The sequence below is a fragment of the Strigops habroptila genome, chromosome 6 (assembly GCF_004027225.2).
Source record: "Strigops habroptila isolate Jane chromosome 6, bStrHab1.2.pri, whole genome shotgun sequence".
Taxonomy (NCBI): domain Eukaryota; kingdom Metazoa; phylum Chordata; class Aves; order Psittaciformes; family Psittacidae; genus Strigops; species Strigops habroptila.
In genome coordinates, this window is record NC_044282.2 from 920,336 (window position 1) to 938,749 (window position 18,414).

The following is an 18,414-nucleotide window of genomic DNA, read 5'->3' on the forward strand; positions in this document are numbered from 1 at the left end:
GTTAAATGTTGAAAGACTCTAAAAGGAACTTTAATTTCTGTAAGAAGAGACTCATTTTATAGCATCACGCAAGCAGGAGACATCCCCTCCCTTTGGAAGAAACAAGGATAGTTTTAAAATCCAAAGAGAGGTGGGATTTGACCAGCTGCTCAGGCTTTTGAAGTGCTGAGGTACAGATGAAAAGTCACCCTCCCTTCAGTCCATTCTCAAAAGGAATTCCTCTCTGGAACATACCAAATACACAGAGCTGTGCTGTGGTGAGAGTAGGTGCCCCCCTCCCCATTTTGAGATGCAGAGATGAAATCTCATGCAGAAATCTGCCAAAATCATGAATGAGTAAAAGGTTTCTCCTTTACAATATCTTCCATTTTGATTGTTTTAATTGAAAAAGTTTTCCTTTAGAGGCTATGATTTGACTGTGTACTTCTTTCAATCATTTGATATATTTGGATGAAAGAGAAAAGGGGGCAGTTTTAAAAACATGTGCAACTTTTACAAGGATTATGATAGATATATGCAAATTAAAAGCTTAAAGGAGAGACCAGGGAAAACTGAGCAGGCACAATGGTGAATAACATGGGAAAGGTATTATTCATTCTCCAGTGAGGAAATTTACACAGAGAAATATTATTAAATACTCCACAGATAGAGGATGTCTCCAGCCAGGATCTCAGACATATTTCAGTGGTGACACAACACACTTTGGAAGGTTGCTGAGAAAGTTATTTTCCCTTATGGAACGTGCCTGCACAGAAGCACAGGAGGGACCAGAATGACCACGTTGTGGTGAGTAACATTACTTTAGATCCACCATTTGCTTGCAGAACACTCCTTGCAAAGGCGCTCTCCTTGTACAGAAGTTAAAAAATACCTCCCCCTTGTTGTTACTGTCTGCTGCGTGGCTCTATGTGGAAAGGATTTAATGCTATGGAAAATCACATAGCCCTAAATGTGGGATGCCCTTTTGATGGAGAAAAAAATCCCAGCAGCACTGGTAGAACAGAGAACCACAGATTCATAGAATCACAAATCACAATATCATAGAATGGTTTGGGTTGGAAGATACTTGAAAGATCATCTGGTTCCAAGCTGCCACAGGCAGAGAGGCTGGTTCTTTGAAACGTGGGTGCCATTTCATAGAAGGTAAAATCAGCAGCAGGCGAAACCTGACCATATGACAAAACTGATGTTTTTCAAAATTGCAAGGATGTAAACATCAAGGTTGGAAAGAGGTTGCAAACTCTTAACAGAGAACATACATGCAGAAACTTACAGAAGTATGGGAACAAACAAAAGTGGTTAGATTTGCATTAAAAAGTTGCTTATACACAAAGCAAAGATGCTTTTAGAAAAACAGAACAGGAACTTCTTTCATTTGTAAGTGTTAACACCATTCTCAAAATATTCTCTGCCTGGGAATAAAGTACCCTGTACCCCACCTCCAAAGGATTCTTCGTTTTTGGGTTGGTTTTGTTGTGGGGTTTGGTTTTTTTTTTTCCAAAGATCAGGCAGTAACAATAAAATGCTCCAAAGCCTGAGACAGCAGGGTTTTTTTAAACATCTCCAGTTTGTTTCTAGCCTTAATCTACTTATCTTTCCACTAAAGACTCAGGACAGAACGAGTTCCCGTAACTCCCGATGAGCTGCAAGTGAAGGAGTATATTGACAGAGATTGTAAAACCTGCTCCACAGCATTACGTATGCAGAAGAATTTAGAAAGGCAATGACGAATAACCTCAGGGCCATTTTTCTAAACTTGGGGAATCAGGTAACAGACGGAAAGTGGACCCAAATACATACTTTATAAAGTTGAAAGTTATTTGAAGGTATTCTAATAAAACAAATAAATATCTGAGCATGTAACTTACTTCAGTGCAAATAAGGTAGTACCTGAGATACACTAACTGTAATAAGAACTCAGAAATTCAGAGGCCCATCAGAGGCAGGTAGACCTCAGACATGGGGCTCCCACAGCGCTCGATAAAGACGAGACCCTGAATATGTGTATAAGTTATGTCTATTTTTATAAATTAGTTTCAGCATGTATAACAACTAGTTTTTAGAAACCAATAGTAATTTCACAGCTGATAGAAGATACTGAAACCTGAGCAGTGTTTTAACTGGTGTTTCCCTTAGATGAATAAAACATCTACTCTGCTCTCGTGAGACCTCACTTGGAGTACTGTGTACAGTTCTGGTGTCCTCAACATAAGAAGGACATGGAGCTGTTGCAGCGAGTCCAGAGGAGGGCCACGAGGATGATAAGAGGGCTGGAGCACCTCCCGTATGAAGACAGGCTGAGAGAGTTGGGGCTGTTCAGCCTGGAGAAGAGAAGGCTGCGTGGTGACCTCATAGCAGCCTTCCAGTATCTAAAGGGGGTCTACAAGGATGCTGGGGAGGGACTCTTCCTTAGGGACTGTAGTGGTAGGACAAGGGGTAATGGGTTCAAACTTAAACAGGGGAAGTTTAGACTAGATATAAACAAGAAGTTCTTTACGGTGAGGGTGGTGAAGCACTGGAATGGGTTGCCCAGTGAGGTTGTGGATGCTCCATCCCTGGCGGTGTTCAAGGCCAGGTTGGACAGAGCCTTGAGCCACGTGGTTTAGGGCAAGGTGTCCCTGCCCATGGCAGGGGGGTTGGAACTAGATGATCTTAAGGTCCTTTCCAACCCTTACGATTCTATGATTCTATGATTCCATTCCATTCCATCCCATTCCATTCTATTCCATTCCATTCCATCCCATTCCATTCCCTGCACTCACAATGAGTTGTATAATGATGAGACCATTATTTACCTGAAATGCCAAGGGGTTTGCAGCACCAAAAATACTTTCAAAGACACAAATCAGAAAGGTTACAGGTGGAAAGAGTATTTATTCACAAGTAAAGTTATTTATCTTAGTTTAGTTTAGTTTACCTTAGCTTAGTTAATTTTAGTCTAGTTTAGATTAGATTATATTTTCCTAAATCATTCCGAGCGGTGCCGTGCTGGTGCGAGAGCAGTGCGAGAAAGAACCCAGCCAGAAAGGGCCAGGGAAGACCTGACAAGGGGTGGTGCTCAATGCTACAGAGGACAGCAGCAAGTCCCGGGGCCACGCTGGGGCCACGCTGGGAGTGAGTCCCGGGGCCACGCTGGGGCCACGCTGGGAGTGAGTCCCGGGGCCACGCTGGGGCCATCCTGGGAGTGAGTCCCGGGGCCACGCTGGGGCCACCCTGGGAGTCCAGAAGGCTGCCTCCCCCCGGATGCGGGGCACGAGGGCCAGCTGCGTGGAGCACGAGCAGCTGCCTTTGGGCCACAATAGCCCAAAGGAGCCCCATGGAGGGGCTGTGCTCGGCTGCGGGGGAAGGCAAAAAACCCCGGGGACACTTGCTGGTCCACCCTGGGGGCAAAAAAGCCCTTCCCCCCCCAGCTGCAGGACACGAGGGGCCACCTTCGTGGTGCATGAGCGCCAGGCGATAACCAAGCCAGAATGGACCGAGGAGCCCTGACAAGTGGTCATGCTCGATGCTCAGAGGAAGGCAAAAAACCCCCGGGGACCAGTGCCAATCTGCCCCGGGGGAAAATTCCTTCCTGACCCCAGCGCTGGCGATCGGCTACTCCCTGAGCACGTGAGCAAGACCTGCTCCTGTCCACGGGCTGGTTATGGCTCTTGGGGGACACTGGCACTGCCTTTTCTGCCTCCACCTGGAGCCACCTCAGGGGCTTCCAAGAACAGCAAAATGCCGCTGGCCTGATCAACCCTGGGGGCAAGAATCCTTCCTGTGCCGGGCAGTGGGAGCTCCAAAGCGCTGGGGGAGGGCACTGGGCCATCCGTGGATCCTATTTCTTATGGCTGCTGCCGTGATCTCCCCAGACGATGAGGACACCGATCTCCCCGAAGACTGAAGCAGGATTTCCATCCATCCGATGAGCTGTGAGTGTGGCCCCTCCAGGAGCTGGAATTGCAGCAGAGAACCTCCAGCAGCTTCGTGCAGCTTCAAGTGTTTCCCCTTCAGCCTCTCCAAGTAATTCCACCGGTGCCTCAAGGAATTCCTCTCGGGTGTCTTCAGGCTGCCAGCTCTGTCCTGGTGGCAGAGCCGGCAGTCTGGCAGTGGGACACCGGAGGACGTTGCCTTATACTGCCGCAGAGCATTGTGATGCTGCGTTGGTGGGTGGTGGCACTATGACACGGGGGTGACGGGGCCCCCGCAGCCCTGCCCACCGCAGCCCTGCTGCTGCCCCTTCGCCCAGCATCCCTTGGAGAAAGGCCTTTGGGGTGCTGGTCCTGAGGCAGTGCCTGTGCCCAGGAGGCCCAGAGGGATGTCCCTGCCCATGGCAGCCACCCACTGGGCACCGCTCCTCTGTGTCCCTCTAAATTCATCTGTATGTTCAGACTGTACCAATAAAGGCTTTTATACCACGCACAGTCACTTGACTGTAGCGATCCCAGAGGTGAAAGAAAGGGGTTTTGGTTCCCTCTGCATGAACTTTGCAGAAATGTAAAGTGCATACAGGATTTCCTCACCATTCCTTATCAATACACCAAGTGGCATTTGCTACTACGCTGATTGTGGTGAGGTCTTCTTGGAAAGAAGAAGAATCTAAGAAATCTCTTCTGTGTTTGTTACACAGGGCATTTAGATATTTGCTGGTGTTTATCATCAGTCATGCGTCTAGTTTGGGGGTTTACCTCTTGTATTACTACTTGAATGCAACACTTCGCTGACTGCTGCCTAATTCCATGTTCTTGGTAGCTCAATAAAGCATTTTGATCCCAATTCGGTTTAAACCGCATGGACTGAGCTGCTTTTCCCTGCAACACTCAGGAAAAACAAGTAACTGACTCCGTTGTGTGAAAGAGTTTGAAAACCCTCAGGTAAGCATCACATAAGGGTACAGTATAGAGGGCAGAGATTTAGAGATTGGCAACAAATCCCCCCAGCACGTGTGTTCGAATCCTTGAAATGCAGAATGACCGCTGGTCTCTCTCCCATGGGCTTCTTTCTTGAGTGGTCTATCGGGGGGACTGGCTTCCCTTGGGACCCGCACTGCAGACGGCCCCTCAGACCTACACCAGAGCTTGTCATGCAGAACTATATTCTACAGCCCCATCACAGAAGGCCACCAACTTGGTCAGGCAGGATTTCTCCTTAGTGAAGCCATGTTGGCTGTCACCAACCACCTCGTTGTCTTTCACGTGCCTTACCATGCTTTCCCGGAGAACCTGCTCCAAGACGTTGCCAGGCACAGCGGTGCCGGGTGAGCAGTTCCTGAGAGGAGCCTCCAACCCCGCAGCGAGGGGAGACCCCGCGCCCCGGAGACCCAGCTCTGAGCGGCGAGAGCCCCCGCGAGAGCCCCGAGCCCCCGCCGGGCCTTGCCCAGGAGCCCCGTGCAGGGACTCACCGGGGGCGGCGCCAGGAGGGAGGCACCGCCCGGGCGGGGAGAACCCGCCCCGGGGAAGCTGAGAGGGAGCTGGGCTGCGCGCTCCAGGCCCGAAGCGTGCAGGGGCCACAAGCGTCCAGCGCAGCGCATGGGGAAAAGAAGGAGGGTGTTAATGCAGGAAGCTGGGAGCTAGTAACAACCAAAAAACCAACAGGAAAAGGAGGAGGAGATGATTGTCCCGCTGTAACCAGCGCTGGTGCAGGCTCACCTTGAGTACTGGGTGCAGTTCTAGGCCCCACCATTGAAGAAGAACATGAAGGTCCTTGAATGCATCCAGAGGAGGGCAACAAAGCTGGTGACAGGGCTGGAAGGCATGTCCTGGGAGGAGCGGCTGAGGACACTGGGTTTGTCTAGTTCAGAGAAAAGGAGCTTAAGGGGTGACCTCATTGCTCTCTATGGCTCTTCCCAAGGAGGGGAAATGGAGACAGAGGCGCTGATCTCTTCTCGCTGGGATCCATTGATAGGATGTGTGGGAATGGTTCAGAGCTGCACCAGGGAGGTTTAGACTAGACATGAGGAAGCATTTCATTACCTAGAGGGCGGCCAAAAACTGGAACAGGTTTCCTAGAGAGGTGAGCAATGCCCTGTGCCCATCAGTGTTTCAGAGGCATCTGGACAACACACTTAATAACACACTTTAACTTTTGGCCAGCCCTAAAGTGGTCGAGCAGTTGGACTTGATCATTTTAGGTCTCTTCCATTTTTTTTCTCCCTACTTCCTTCTTTCCCTAACAGTACATGCTGAGGAAATTCTGGATGACATTTCCTCCCAGCCCTGCACTAGCGGAAGGGATTGACTGGGTATCACGTCCCATCACATGGGCATTGGCTCTGTCACTTTGTGGGAAGGAGGCCTGTGCCTTCTGCAGGGGGGGAGAGATGTAGATTGTCTCTGGATCGTTTGAGCATCTGAACAGATTTCTGAAAAACATGTGTGAACTGGTTTTTGAAACTCTTCTGTGTTCATGCAGTTTATTTGGGTTTCACAGGACAGCAAAAGACCATACCTCTGACATCAGCAAGGCTCAAAGATCAAGCCCTCAGCCTGAAGCAGGGTGTGCTCCTGAACTGAAGTTGCAAATCTTTTGTATGTGGGCAATCCCTGCTCACTTCCTTGTGATTTCCACCTACTCCCAAGCCCATCCCTCCACCAAATACTGGTTTTTAAAAATGCCTGGGTTGTTTCTTTTGAATAAACAAAACAAAAGACAAGAGCCTGAGAACAACGACACTCCATCAGGAGTCCATCTGGCCCAATACTCTCTCTCCAGTGGCACCCCCTACGTGTCTAAAGGAGAGTAGGTGAGGAGTGCAGGTCTGCTTCTGTCAGGGTCCAGAGGGTGTTCATAGGCCTCAGTGCCTGGGATTGGCCTCCCTTGGGACCTGCACTGCAGATAGCCCCTCAGACCTACATCACAGCTTGTCATGCAGGACTATATTCATGACATAGCATAGCTGTTCTGTTCTAATCTGTTCCATTCCATTCCATTCCATTCCATTCCATTCCATTCCATTCCATTCCATTCCTTTCCATTCCATCCCATTCCTTTCCATTCCATCCCATTCCATTCTATTCCATTCCATCCCATTCCATTCCATTCCATTCTCTTCTGTTCCATTCCATTCCATTGCATTCCATTCCATTCCATTCCATCCCATTCTGTTCCATTTTCCCGCACGACATCCTTGTCTCTGAATTGGAGAGACAACAATTTGATAGATGGACCACTCGGTGGATAAAAAACTGGCTCGATGGCCGCACGCAAAGAGTTGTGGTAAATGGCTCGATGTCCAGTTGGAAACCTGTAACGAGTGGTGTCCCTCAGGGATCGGTGTTGGGACCGGTCCTGTTCAACATCTTTGTCGGTGACATGGACAGTGGGATTGAGTGCGCCCTCAGCAAGTTTGCCGATGACACCAAGCTGTGTGGTTCGGTTGATACGCTGGAGGGAAGGGATGCCATCCAGAGGGACCTGGACACGCTTGTGAGGTGGGCCGATGCCAACCTTATGAAGTTTAACCAAGCCAAGTGCAAGGTCCTACACCTGGGTTGGGGCAATCCCAGGCACTGCTACAGGCTGGGCAGAGAAGAGATTCAGAGCGGCCCTGCAGAAAAGGACTTGGGGGTGTTGGTTGACGAGAAGCTTAACATGAGCCGGCAGTGTGCGCTTGCGGCCCAGAAAGCCAACCGTATCCTGGGCTGCATCAAAAGAAGCGTGACCAGCAGGTCGAAGGAGGTGATCCTGCCCCTCTACTCTGCTCTTGTGAGACCCCACTTGGAGTACTGCGTACAGTTCTGGTGTCCTCAACATAAAAAGGACATGGAGCTGTTGGAGCGAGTCCAGAGGAGGGCCACGAGGATGATAAGAGGGCTGGAGCACCTCCCGTATGAAGACAGGCTGAGAGAGTTGGGGCTGTTCAGCCTGGAGAAGAGAAGGCTGTGTGGAGACCTCATAGCAGCCTTCCAGTATCTGAAGGGGGTCTACAAGGATGCTGGGGAGGGACTCTTCCTTAGGGACTGTAGTGGTAGGACAAGGGGTAATGGGTTCAAACTTAAACAGGGGAAGTTTAGACTAGATATAAGGAAGAAGTTCTTTTCAATGAGGGTGGTGAAGCACTGGAATGGGTTGCCCAGGGAGGTTGTGGATGCTCCATCCCTGACGGTGTTCAGGCCCAGGTTGGACAGAGCCTTGAGCCACATGGTTTAGTGCGAGGTGTCCCTGCCCATGGCAGGGGGGTTGGAACTAGATGATCTTAAGGTCCTTTCCAACCCTTACGATTCTATGATTCTATGATTCTATGATTACTTTTTTTATTTTAGTAGGAATGGACGAACATATTTCTGGTCACACATGAAATCGTAAAAGTATTACTTCTCTAAAAACATAATGTTTTACTGATATATAATTTGGCTCTGATTTGAAGTTGTTATGGGCAGCAAAATAACATTGCACTTCCTTCCATCTGGGTCATTAGACTTGGCCTTCCTATGACAATGGTGATTTTCTCCGATTGATCTCTTAAGAGGATGGCTGTTTTGATAACAATATCTGTCATCTCACAGTTGCTTCACAGAAAATGAAATACAGTAAAATTAGGCACTGTGTGGAGAATAGCTTAACTCTTAGCTGTTCTGATTCTAAAAAGGTACATTAAAAAGAGAATAAAAGGTACACTTCCCAAAAAGCCCAAAAAAGTTCCTCTTCTTGCTCTGTTGGAATCATTCAAGGCAGTTAAATCAAGTTTTTAATGCACCAAAGGCTAAACCTACTATAGCCAAGCGTATCACTAACAATACATTTTGGTGGGTATTTTGCCATAAACCTTCTTCTTTGCATATCTAGTATGAACTCTGGAAAATGCTGTGATACAGATCGTTCAAAGGAACTAAAAATAGAAATATGGTTTCATTGTTCGGGTCAGTTGCACTGAAAAGTGTGCATACGGAGAAGTCAGTATATCTTACAAACATGCGGGAATACTATTTTCCTCAGTTCATCCCGTAGCAAACAGCATATTCTCCAGCCAAACAAAATGAATCCTCATTGGAAGGCCACTTAAAAGATTTTAGTTCATTTTTCTAATCTCAGTAGATGTTAAGTCTGCCCTGACGGGAACAGGTAACGTTCCGAACAGCTGATCCTCCTTGGCCTGGAGGTTTGCAAGGGGCCGATCAGAAGAAGGTAGAGGGAGATCCCATAGCCAAACACAGGAACGTTGTACTGAGACTCCCTGAGGCGAAGATGATTCTCCCCATACGTAGACCTTGGGAATTAGAAACGAGTTTGCTACGTGTCCTGTCATTCTTATGCTTGCTGCTCAGTTGCTGAACTAGCACAAAGCAAGAAGGTGAACTAGCGCAAAGCAAGAATGGTATGGGCTTGGAAATCGGACTCAATAACCTGCTTTCCAAAAGAGCTGCCTACTTCAGAATTGTTTGGCATTTGGACACGTGGGAATAGCCCATACTAAGGAGCCTCCTCTGTGTATTATTCTTCGTGTCTAATACAGACTCTTGAAACCAAGTGATCCCCATTAACGTCGAAAGAGTGCTCCTGCTGCAAAAACACAAATAATATAATACCAACGCAACTAAAATAATAACATGTTCAGATTACTTTTAGACACAAACCTCAAAATTATTTTGACAATAAAAGTGTTTTGAGTCCTTATACTAACTTACAAAGAACTTCATAACTACAGCCATATACGTACATTAATCTCTCAAACGCCAGTGCCCTAACTGTAATACAATCACTGAATCTTTAAGAAGCAAAGGCACTTGAACTCAATCATCTGCTAGTAAGTGATTTAAAAAGCTTTTCTATAAATGGCTTTGTGAAACTAATAGAATTGTGGTGTGCCATTTAGCTGTGGAGGAAAGGCTACATTTGTTTTACTTTCAGAGATAGTGACCTGACAGTGGCTCCAATTAAGTGACCTATGATGCTAAGTTGGCCTTATCTAAGTCTGTAAAATCATAACTAGATATTATACAAAAAGTTAATTATTTCTTCAGTATAGCTTATTTTGAGGAATTTTAACTGAGAAATGTGATCAATCTGCATAGTTTCATCATTTGGGATTCTAAATGCTTGATAATGGTACATTTCTGGGAAGATCCTTTTGTCTGTTATTTTAACTATAAAGCTAACATATTACTGATTTTCAGGAACGTTAGTTAGCAGCAAAAGGATATACTTTGTATTTCAAATAGGAAGGAAGATGAATCTCTGCTTGCAGTTCAGAGTGTAACTATCTTAGGCGGCAGAAAGGCTGAGGTGCTTAAGGGAGACAGAGCAGTTGGCGACAGCAACCTGGAAAGAGAAATACTGGAAAAGATGTGAAGGAAGGTGGAAAGTGGAGTAAGGGAAGAAGGATAAACTAAACATCAAGTACTGGACTGCCACCACAGCAGGATTTAAATCAGATCAGGTGGTCAAAAGGGTCTAGAAGACAACTGCATTCTTCATAGGCACTTTAGTCTGTCAGGGATGTCAGACTCTCTCCATAAGCCAACGTAGCTTGGAGGGAATTTTGTTAGTGTACTGCAGTGACAGCATGGATTTACACAGGGGAACAGCTAGTCCAGGAAAACACACCCAAGAGAGCCATGCAGAGCCAGAGCTCCGGCTGAAAAGACAAGTGAGCTCTTGCCTATTCTTTCTTGTACGGAGTTATCCGGGCCCCTTCTTACTGTGCGTTACGCGGCGTTGCTGCATGCGGTCTGCACGGTGGCAAGAGAACGCTTCCCGACTTAGGCTGTCACTTACAGCAGGGCCCACGCAGCACAACGGGCCGTTCTCCACCAGTCTCCCGGAGAACGCGCACCGGCGGTGCCCCCCGCCGTGCGCCCGAAGCCCGCTGCCGCGCCGGCTCAGGCACGGCCCGGCACTGCCCCAGTTACCGGGGAGCTCCCTCGGCGGCCGAGGCCCCTGCGGCGGCGGCCGCTGCGCGCAGCCACGGCCAAGCCAGTGAGCGAGAGGCGCAGGCGCTGTCCGGGGGACAGCCGAGTACCCGCGCACCGGCCCGCCGCCCGGTCGGGTGCTCGACAGGGTCCCTGAACGAGGAGACCGGCCCGGCCCGCGGCCCCGCACCGCCGCGCCCATAGGGGGCGCTGCCGCGCCGCACCGCACATCCGGGCGCCGGAAGGCGGGCGGTGCTGCCGCCACACCCCCTCCCGGCCCGCCCAGGGGCGCGGCAGCGCGGGGCGGGGCGGCAGGCGGCAGGGCCCGCCGTTGGCCGTTCTCCCCGCTAACCCCGCCCCCCTCCCGGGGCCTGCTGCTTCCGCCGCCGCCGCTCTCTCGGAGGGGGGCCGGCTCCCCGCGGCGCGGCGCCGCTCTCCCGCGCCCGCCTTTCCGGGGCGCGCTCTCGGCGGGCGGTCGGCGCAGGCGCGGAGGGGGCGGGGTGGGGGGGGGTGTGTGTAAGGCGCGCAGGCGCGCCGCCGTGTGGGCGGTTGGTGGCGGCGGTGGGGGGGGAAAGGTGTGAGCAGCCGCTCGCGCGCGGCGGTTGGCTGGGGCGCGCGGCGGCCGGCGGCGTGTTCCCTCCCCGCGCACCCCCCCCGCCCCTCTCCGCGGCGGGCCGGGCGGCGCGAGGCAGCCCCGCGCGCGCTGCGCTGTTCCCCCCCCGCACCCGTCCAACCCTCCCTCCCTCCGCCGGCCGCGCCGCCGCCGTTGTTGGATGCGGGGCGGTGGCAGCAGCAGCGCCGCGCGGAGCCGGGGCGTAAGATGGAAGGCCTGACGCTGAGCGAGGCGGAGCAGCGCTACTACTGCGACCTCTTCTCCTACTGCGACACCGAGAGCACCAAGAAGGTGGCGTCCAACGGGCGCGTCCTGGAGCTCTTCCGCGCCGCGCAGCTGCCCAACGACGTGGTCATGCAGGTAACCCTTGCGGGCCCCCTCGGGGAGGGGCGGTGGGCCCCGGCGCCGCCCCACCGATACTGCCCCAGGGCAGGCAGACTCGGCCGGGGCCGCCGCCGCTCCCCTGCGCCGCGCCCGGCTCGGCCCTTCGGCGGGGCGGGGGTCGTCCCGCCGGCGGTGGCGGGCCCAGGGCCGGGAGACTCGGGCGCTATTGTCCGGCCCAGGAGCCGGGCACCTGAGCCCGTGCAGCGGGGGAAGGCTGAGCCTCGCCGGCCGAGAGGGAAGGGCGGCGGGTGCAGCGGGTTGCTGCGCCGAGCACGCCGGTAGCAGCCCCCGGTTGTGGGGTCTGCGGGTACCGGGCTAGGAAGGGGCTGTTGGTCATCGGTGCTGGCCGAGTCCAGCAACTGGTAGGAAAGTGTCTCGTTTGCTTCGTGTCAGCAGAGGCCATCCGAAGCATGAGAACTCACAATCATTTTGGGGATGCGGGGGAGATTCATTCCACAGTCTGCTGATGAAGAGCAACAGCACAGAAGGAAATCTGGGTTTGTATTGTTGGGTGCCACTGACGCTGATCCACTTCACCTAAGCCATGCAGTCTTTTTTTGGACATCAGTTCTCGGCAGGTATTACCTTACCTGTAGTCATCAAAACATTTCTAACAATGAAAAACGCAGTGTTAAGAGTGACACGGGCGCATACTTGCAATATGTATGTGCACAGTTTCGGCATTTACTTCCTTGGCCGGGTTACATCTAAAAGTTGTAGCAGTATTGCAGAGCTACCAACATAGAAGAGGGAAAGTCTGCTCTAGTGTGCCTTGTGTAATTATTTGGGGAAAGTATTTACAATGACCTCTTCTTACGAACAGCTATTTGTAATAAATTCCTGCTTCTGCAGTTCTTTCTGTCCTTGTTCGATAAATACTTCAAAGTTTATGTCGTGTTTTGAGCTGCTGTGGGTAAAACTGTATCTAAGAAGCCATGCTGCCTTTTATGCAGTTTCATCCTCAGCCTGGTGAGATAAGCAGCCCTTTTAACAAGCACTGAAGTTACTGTAACCAGAAGTGCTGTACACAAATTTCAGCATTCTGGAGTTTAATACCAGGTTCCAGGAGAATACTTACGCTGACCTGTAGTATGTTTTGGCCTCCTAAGAGCAAGTTGGTTATTTAAAACGAGTTTAAGATGCAAAAAAGTGGAAGAGGGCTGAATAAGAAGTGCTGCTTCTTAACTGGTAAAACTAGTAATCTCTTATTTGATGACTTGCTAGACTGGACTTAATGGTAAGAGAGTCTGCATGCTCAGTATGATGAGTGAGGTTTCTCAAGGGCCACCCACTGCTTCTTTTTGTGTGTGGCCAACCAGGTTCAGAAAAATCATCCCAGGAAAGTGAATGTTCACATGATTGTTGTATTCAAAACCTACTTTCCATAGAACTTGTCCGGATCACTGTATGGATAAAGTAGGCTAGTACTAGAGATTTTGTTGTATGTAGGGTAAGAACTTTGAAAGTCTTGGAAGTACTTGGAATTTTGAATACAAGTGGCCACAGATAATACCATTATCTGTTGCAGATGAGGTCAGATATTTTCTTGCAAAGTGGATCACACCTGAAGAAAAGAAACCACTCGGGCATCATTCCATGGGTTCTAAATAAATTAACTCGAGAAGCAGACCTGGCTTATCACTGTAGTGATCTCGAGCAAAACCTTGAGTTAAAATGACAAACAAGATATTAGATTGCCTGTGGAATGAGACTGTAAATAGCACAAAGAAAGTCAAAATGCCCGTAGCAGCTTGACCCATTACAAATATCTTGTGCAGTCGCTGTTGGTCACCTGTAAAGTACCTTGTACTTGTGAGGGAAAGAATTTAGTTGTCAGTTTTTATGTTCTCCTGAAAGTGTGGCTCTACATCAAGTTGATGCAGGTGTGAATGTATTGGAAGGGGGTTCTTTGAAGGGAAGTTGCATTTGATGCTTTGGAAGTTGTGACTGTAACTAAAACTTCAAGATGATATGGCTTAAGAAATAAGGAGACGCAGTGAAGGAGATGGAGGGGTGTTTTTTTGACCACGTGCTGCTGTGCTCTTCCTATTCATTTGAAGCACCTGATGCTTGTGGGGAAAGGAACTTGATTCAGTTACTCAATTCTTGTATAATCCTGGAATGCAAGTGTAGTACTAGTCACATGAATGCTAAGTACCTTTGTAAGTGTGCAAAACATAGTACAAAATTATCGCTCTTCAAACTCACAAGGACCAAGTACTCATGAGGAGCTCTCTCGAAGCTTTTCCTCTTCGGTAGTACAGGCCTGGAGATACCTTTGGGTAATTCAGAACTGATTCTGTTGGAAATGAAAATTGGTGACAGTTGCATTTTTAGACCCGTAACTTGTTGTGCAGATGTGTTGTTTAAAGTCTGGATATACATGCAGTCTTTCCCGCAAAGAGTTACGTTTATGTGAGATCTGTCTTGCAGCAGGAAAAGTTAATACATGTATCTAATTGTTCCTAATCATTCTCATTTCTGCCTCTAAGGGACAATATCAGCTGCCTGTTAAATGGGAATAAATGGACATATGGAAGACAGAAACAGATATGGTTGCTGTGTACAAATCATATGCTCACAAAGCAACAAAACCCTGGAAAAGAAAAGCTGTATGTCCACTTAGTCCACATCTGCAAAAGGACAGCCTTACCACCAAACAAAAGTACCACACCAAAGGTGTTACAACCTTAACTGCATCTGTGAGAACACCAGCCTTTTTAACCCATATTTCTGCCTTTTTGTGCACATCCTGGAAATTAGCATTACGGTAGAAGATTTGCATAAAACAGTGAATAGAAATACCTGTGTTGGGATAACAAGTCCAGCTACTTCACAGCAGTTACGTGAGTCTTTAAATTGCTCTCAGGGTGTGGTTTCACGTTGCAGCTAAACCAATGTAATGGTGAGTTGCCACTGAAGCAGGAGGTTAAGTCTTCCTGCGTCTGTGTGCTTCTGCTGCTGCTTCTGCCTGCGAAGAGTCTAGTGCCTGTCCAGTGCTGTTATACACTGGCATCAGGGGCTGTGAAGGCAGAAAATTAATCATAATTTTTTGTTGGTTTAACTCTGTATCAGCTAACACTGGGGTTGAATGAATGTCGGTGCTAGCGCTTTTTCTAGAGTGATTGGGTATTTCAGTTGCGATCTAACATGGGTTTCATGGTAGCTTAAATCAGTAGAAGCTGGAGCTGCCTGGTGCTGGCGCTGGCATTGATTTGAACAGACAGTGAGCTGTTACAGGAAGCTTGTTCAGCCAAAAGTTAGGGGGTTTTGTCAAGTTATTTTTCACTTGACTCAGCTGCCTGAGCTCATGGCACAGTTGTACGTGCATCAGTGTTTGTATTAACAAGTAGTATGACACAACACAAGTGATGCTGAGGAGCTGCCATCCATCCAGTGTATGTATTTCAGAAGCTTTCCTTTGATATCAAAGTTCTGGCCTGGTTAGCTGCAGTTCGTCAGGTGTATTCCAAGAGTGTGTCTTCTGGGTTAGCTTCATACAAAATAAATCTAGTTGCCTCTTCTGGAGCGGCTGCACAGTGTGAACCAGAACAGTGAGGGTGATCAGGAAATTGGCATCAAAAGCACATTCCACATCTGACCTAAAACCCTAACATAGCGATGCTATTGAAGTCAGTTCTTCTTACCTCTTTACTAGTGGTGAAGTTGTTTGAAAAGCTACAGTCAGACAAAAAAAAATGGATTGTAAAGTTCATTACTTGTCCATGGGATTAATATAATAGCTGTCCCATTTGTTCAATTCGTAAGATTCTTATTTAGGTGATTTAATCACAGAACGTTTTATGAACTCGCATTCTTTGGTCGTGAATCATAGAAACTTCACAAGAAGCAATCAGTTGTGTGTATGATACTCATCTGAAATTGAGTCGAGGCATCTTGCTTTAAAATACAACATTACTATAAAACAACAAATACAGGAATATTTGCATGTACTTTCTTTAGAAGGAATGAACTGTCATTTTCTGTGTTGGCCTTGTACAGCAGTGTTACCTGACCTCTAATTTAGTGTTAGAAAGTCTTTGCAATGACAGATGAATTGGGTGATTATGCCCAGTTTCATCAATTACAGTAAAGCCTATTTTTGGCTCTTGTTAGCCAGTTTCAAGCTTGCTTTTTTTTTTTTTAATTTTTTTTTTCTTCTCTGCCTTTTTTTTTTCTCCTTCATTTCTAAAGAGTCTTTACAGACAGATTATTTTGATTGTTCTTGTGTCATTGATGGAGAAGAATTGTCTCTTGTTGTCTACCTCAGCTCTGTCCGAGTTTGCTGCCTTCACGTCAAAAGTTGTAAGAAAGTGCGTACCTGTGATGCAGCTGCTTCACTCTGAAGTCCAGACTGCTGGTGTAAAGCCTCCCTCATTAGCTGCCAGTTCTGCACTGTGCAGAAAAACAGCTAAGGTGCAAGCATGTGCTGCCGTCTGTTGTTCTTGGGGTGATAGCTTTTGGCAAACATAGGGAACAGAGAATACGGAGTGGTAGTTTCCTTAGATGCCAGAGTTTGTCTGCTGGCGAGTGGTGCAATTGTAATTGGAATTATAATCCATAGCCAGAACATGGCAAAACAAAATTCAAGGTTCTTTATTTAAAATGCTGGCCTTTGTTGAAGAATGGGTGCAGAGAGAAAGGGATCCGAGAAAACAAAAAGTTGCTCACAAAGATTTTATTGTTGCGGTTAGTGTTTCAGTGAATTTTCCTACACAAAGACTACCTGTTTATCAAATCAGTTGAGTTTGCTAAATGCCAACTGCAAATGGAAGCTGAGCCAGAGCATGTGTAGGATTACCTGTGTGGTGCAGAAAACTCAGCCTGGTTCTTGTTCATTTGCTAAATTTATTATCTTTTCAGAACTGGTGGGATAAGAAGTTAGAACTCCTATAGGCAGCAAATCTCATGCCTTTGCCTTCCTTTCAGTGATTTGGAAGATATTTAAAAATATATGGCATTTTCAGATCTTAAAAAACAACAAAAAAAAAAGGTCTGCAGTGTAAAAAGCTTTCCTCGTGTAATACTGACCTTTACCTAATCTGCAAAGAAGCCCAAATCTTAAAAAGAAATCACTTAATTGAATTGAACCCATACATTTGGGGTTTATATTTTTTATTTTAAAACTTACAGCTTTTCTACATGACTTTTCAAAATATAATCAGTTTAGACTTCTGCTGAGGCAATAGTCACGTCAGGTTATTGTTAAGGCATTCTTGCAGTGTAGAAATATGTAACTGTACCCATAAAGTCTGTAGCTTTTTATTATTACAATATTATGTCATTTATATAAAATTTTTATATATTTAAAGCATGTTTGTACATACATGATGCTGTATCTCAGATCTTGTTTAGGAAATAAGAGTTGTTAGAAAGCTGTTGTAAATACAAATAGTGTCTGGATCTGCAATTAAGAATATCCAATTTGTGATATATTTACTTCAGATGTTACTGTTATATTTTTCTTTCCTCTCAGTTGAGCAGTAAGTTAGTTTTATTTCTCTGTAATGATGAGATCTATAAGTAATCTACTTTGTGTTAGTGCCAGAAATGGCTTTTAGTCTGCTTTGTATCCTGTGAATTGTGCTTTTGAGTTTTCTGGTGAAAAAGTTTAGTTTAATGATGTTACCTTCACAGAGAGTATAATGGGCTTCAAATTGTTTTCTCTTTGCAGTTAATTAGTTTGAGTAGTCTCATATCTCAGCAGCATTTAGTTGGAGAACAATCACTGTTGTTGAAATGAAAGGCAGGAAGTTAATGGCAAAACTTTAGGACTGTAAATTAAGTCTGTTAAACTTACATTTGTTTTCAGCTGATTTCTCGTTGTAATTGTTTGTGAGCTTTTGAAATTGACTGGCGTTCATTCTGTATAGTCACTTATATAGTAAATAATTCCTTCATAATTCCCTATGCCGCCACAGCACTCAGCTAATTTCAAGTATCACAGCTCAGCTTTGTTTGAAAACAGTTTCTTTTTTTCTATTTAAATGTGCCTTCAGATGACAGCAGGGATGATTAACATCCATTCCGACATGACTGGATAGAATTCTAATATCTATTCAGAAATACCAGGGCCTTTGGCAAATACAGCTTAGAATCAAGTTAGCTGTACAAAATTATGAATTGTAAACTTCATCTTTTTTTTTTTCTTCCTGTGAAGATGATTCTGTTGTATTAGAAGTTTTGAGCACTTTACCCACTGCCTGTGAAAAATGGCAAATGTGCCTTCATCTTAGTCTAATCTTCAATAAATATTACTGCAGATTCTGTAATATTATAGGACTTTGCTGGCAGTCTCTGTTACTTTTCAATTATAGTTGCTTTCAAAATATTACTCCTTACAGACAAGTTTCACACCTAGTAGGTCGTAAATATTTGCTGTGAGTGTGAAGACAGAAGTGAGTGTGAGAGCAATATTATGACTATTGGATTTTTCTTGCTGGTGCTCCAGTAACGATTAGTGTAAGAATATATTTCCCTTTTGTTATTTTTCCTTTGCCATTTCTTCATATAATAAGATCTTTAGATCATTAAGCCAGCAGTGTAATTCTTTATAAACTAATGTACTGAGCTGCTGATCGTGTTTGT

At 46.9% G+C, this 18,414-nt stretch overlaps 2 protein-coding genes across 21 annotated transcripts in view; one reads left to right on the top strand and one right to left on the bottom strand.

The window, feature by feature from the left end:
- ABRACL (ABRA C-terminal like) overlaps window positions 1–10,799 on the bottom strand; it is a 28,256-nt gene extending 17,457 nt beyond the window's left edge. Inside the window, exon 1 of the mRNA XM_030489634.1 lies at window positions 10,333–10,799. The gene's annotated coding sequence lies outside the window, so the exon portion shown is untranslated. The remainder of the gene's footprint in view (window positions 1–10,332) is intronic.
- A 570-nt stretch (window positions 10,800–11,369) lies between these two features.
- REPS1 (RALBP1 associated Eps domain containing 1) overlaps window positions 11,370–18,414 on the top strand; it is a 62,586-nt gene continuing 55,541 nt past the window's right edge. For 9 of the 20 annotated variants that reach the window (XM_030489042.1, XM_030489057.1, XM_030489058.1 and 6 more), the window contains exon 1: window positions 11,372–11,802. In XM_030489042.1, coding sequence (XP_030344902.1) covers window positions 11,650–11,802 — 153 coding nt within the window. In that variant the 5' untranslated portion in view covers window positions 11,372–11,649. Of the gene's footprint in view, window positions 11,803–11,995; window positions 12,405–18,414 lie in introns of those variants that run through there. The other 11 variants (XM_030489054.1, XM_030489043.1, XM_030489044.1 and 8 more) reach the window with 5 other exon arrangements.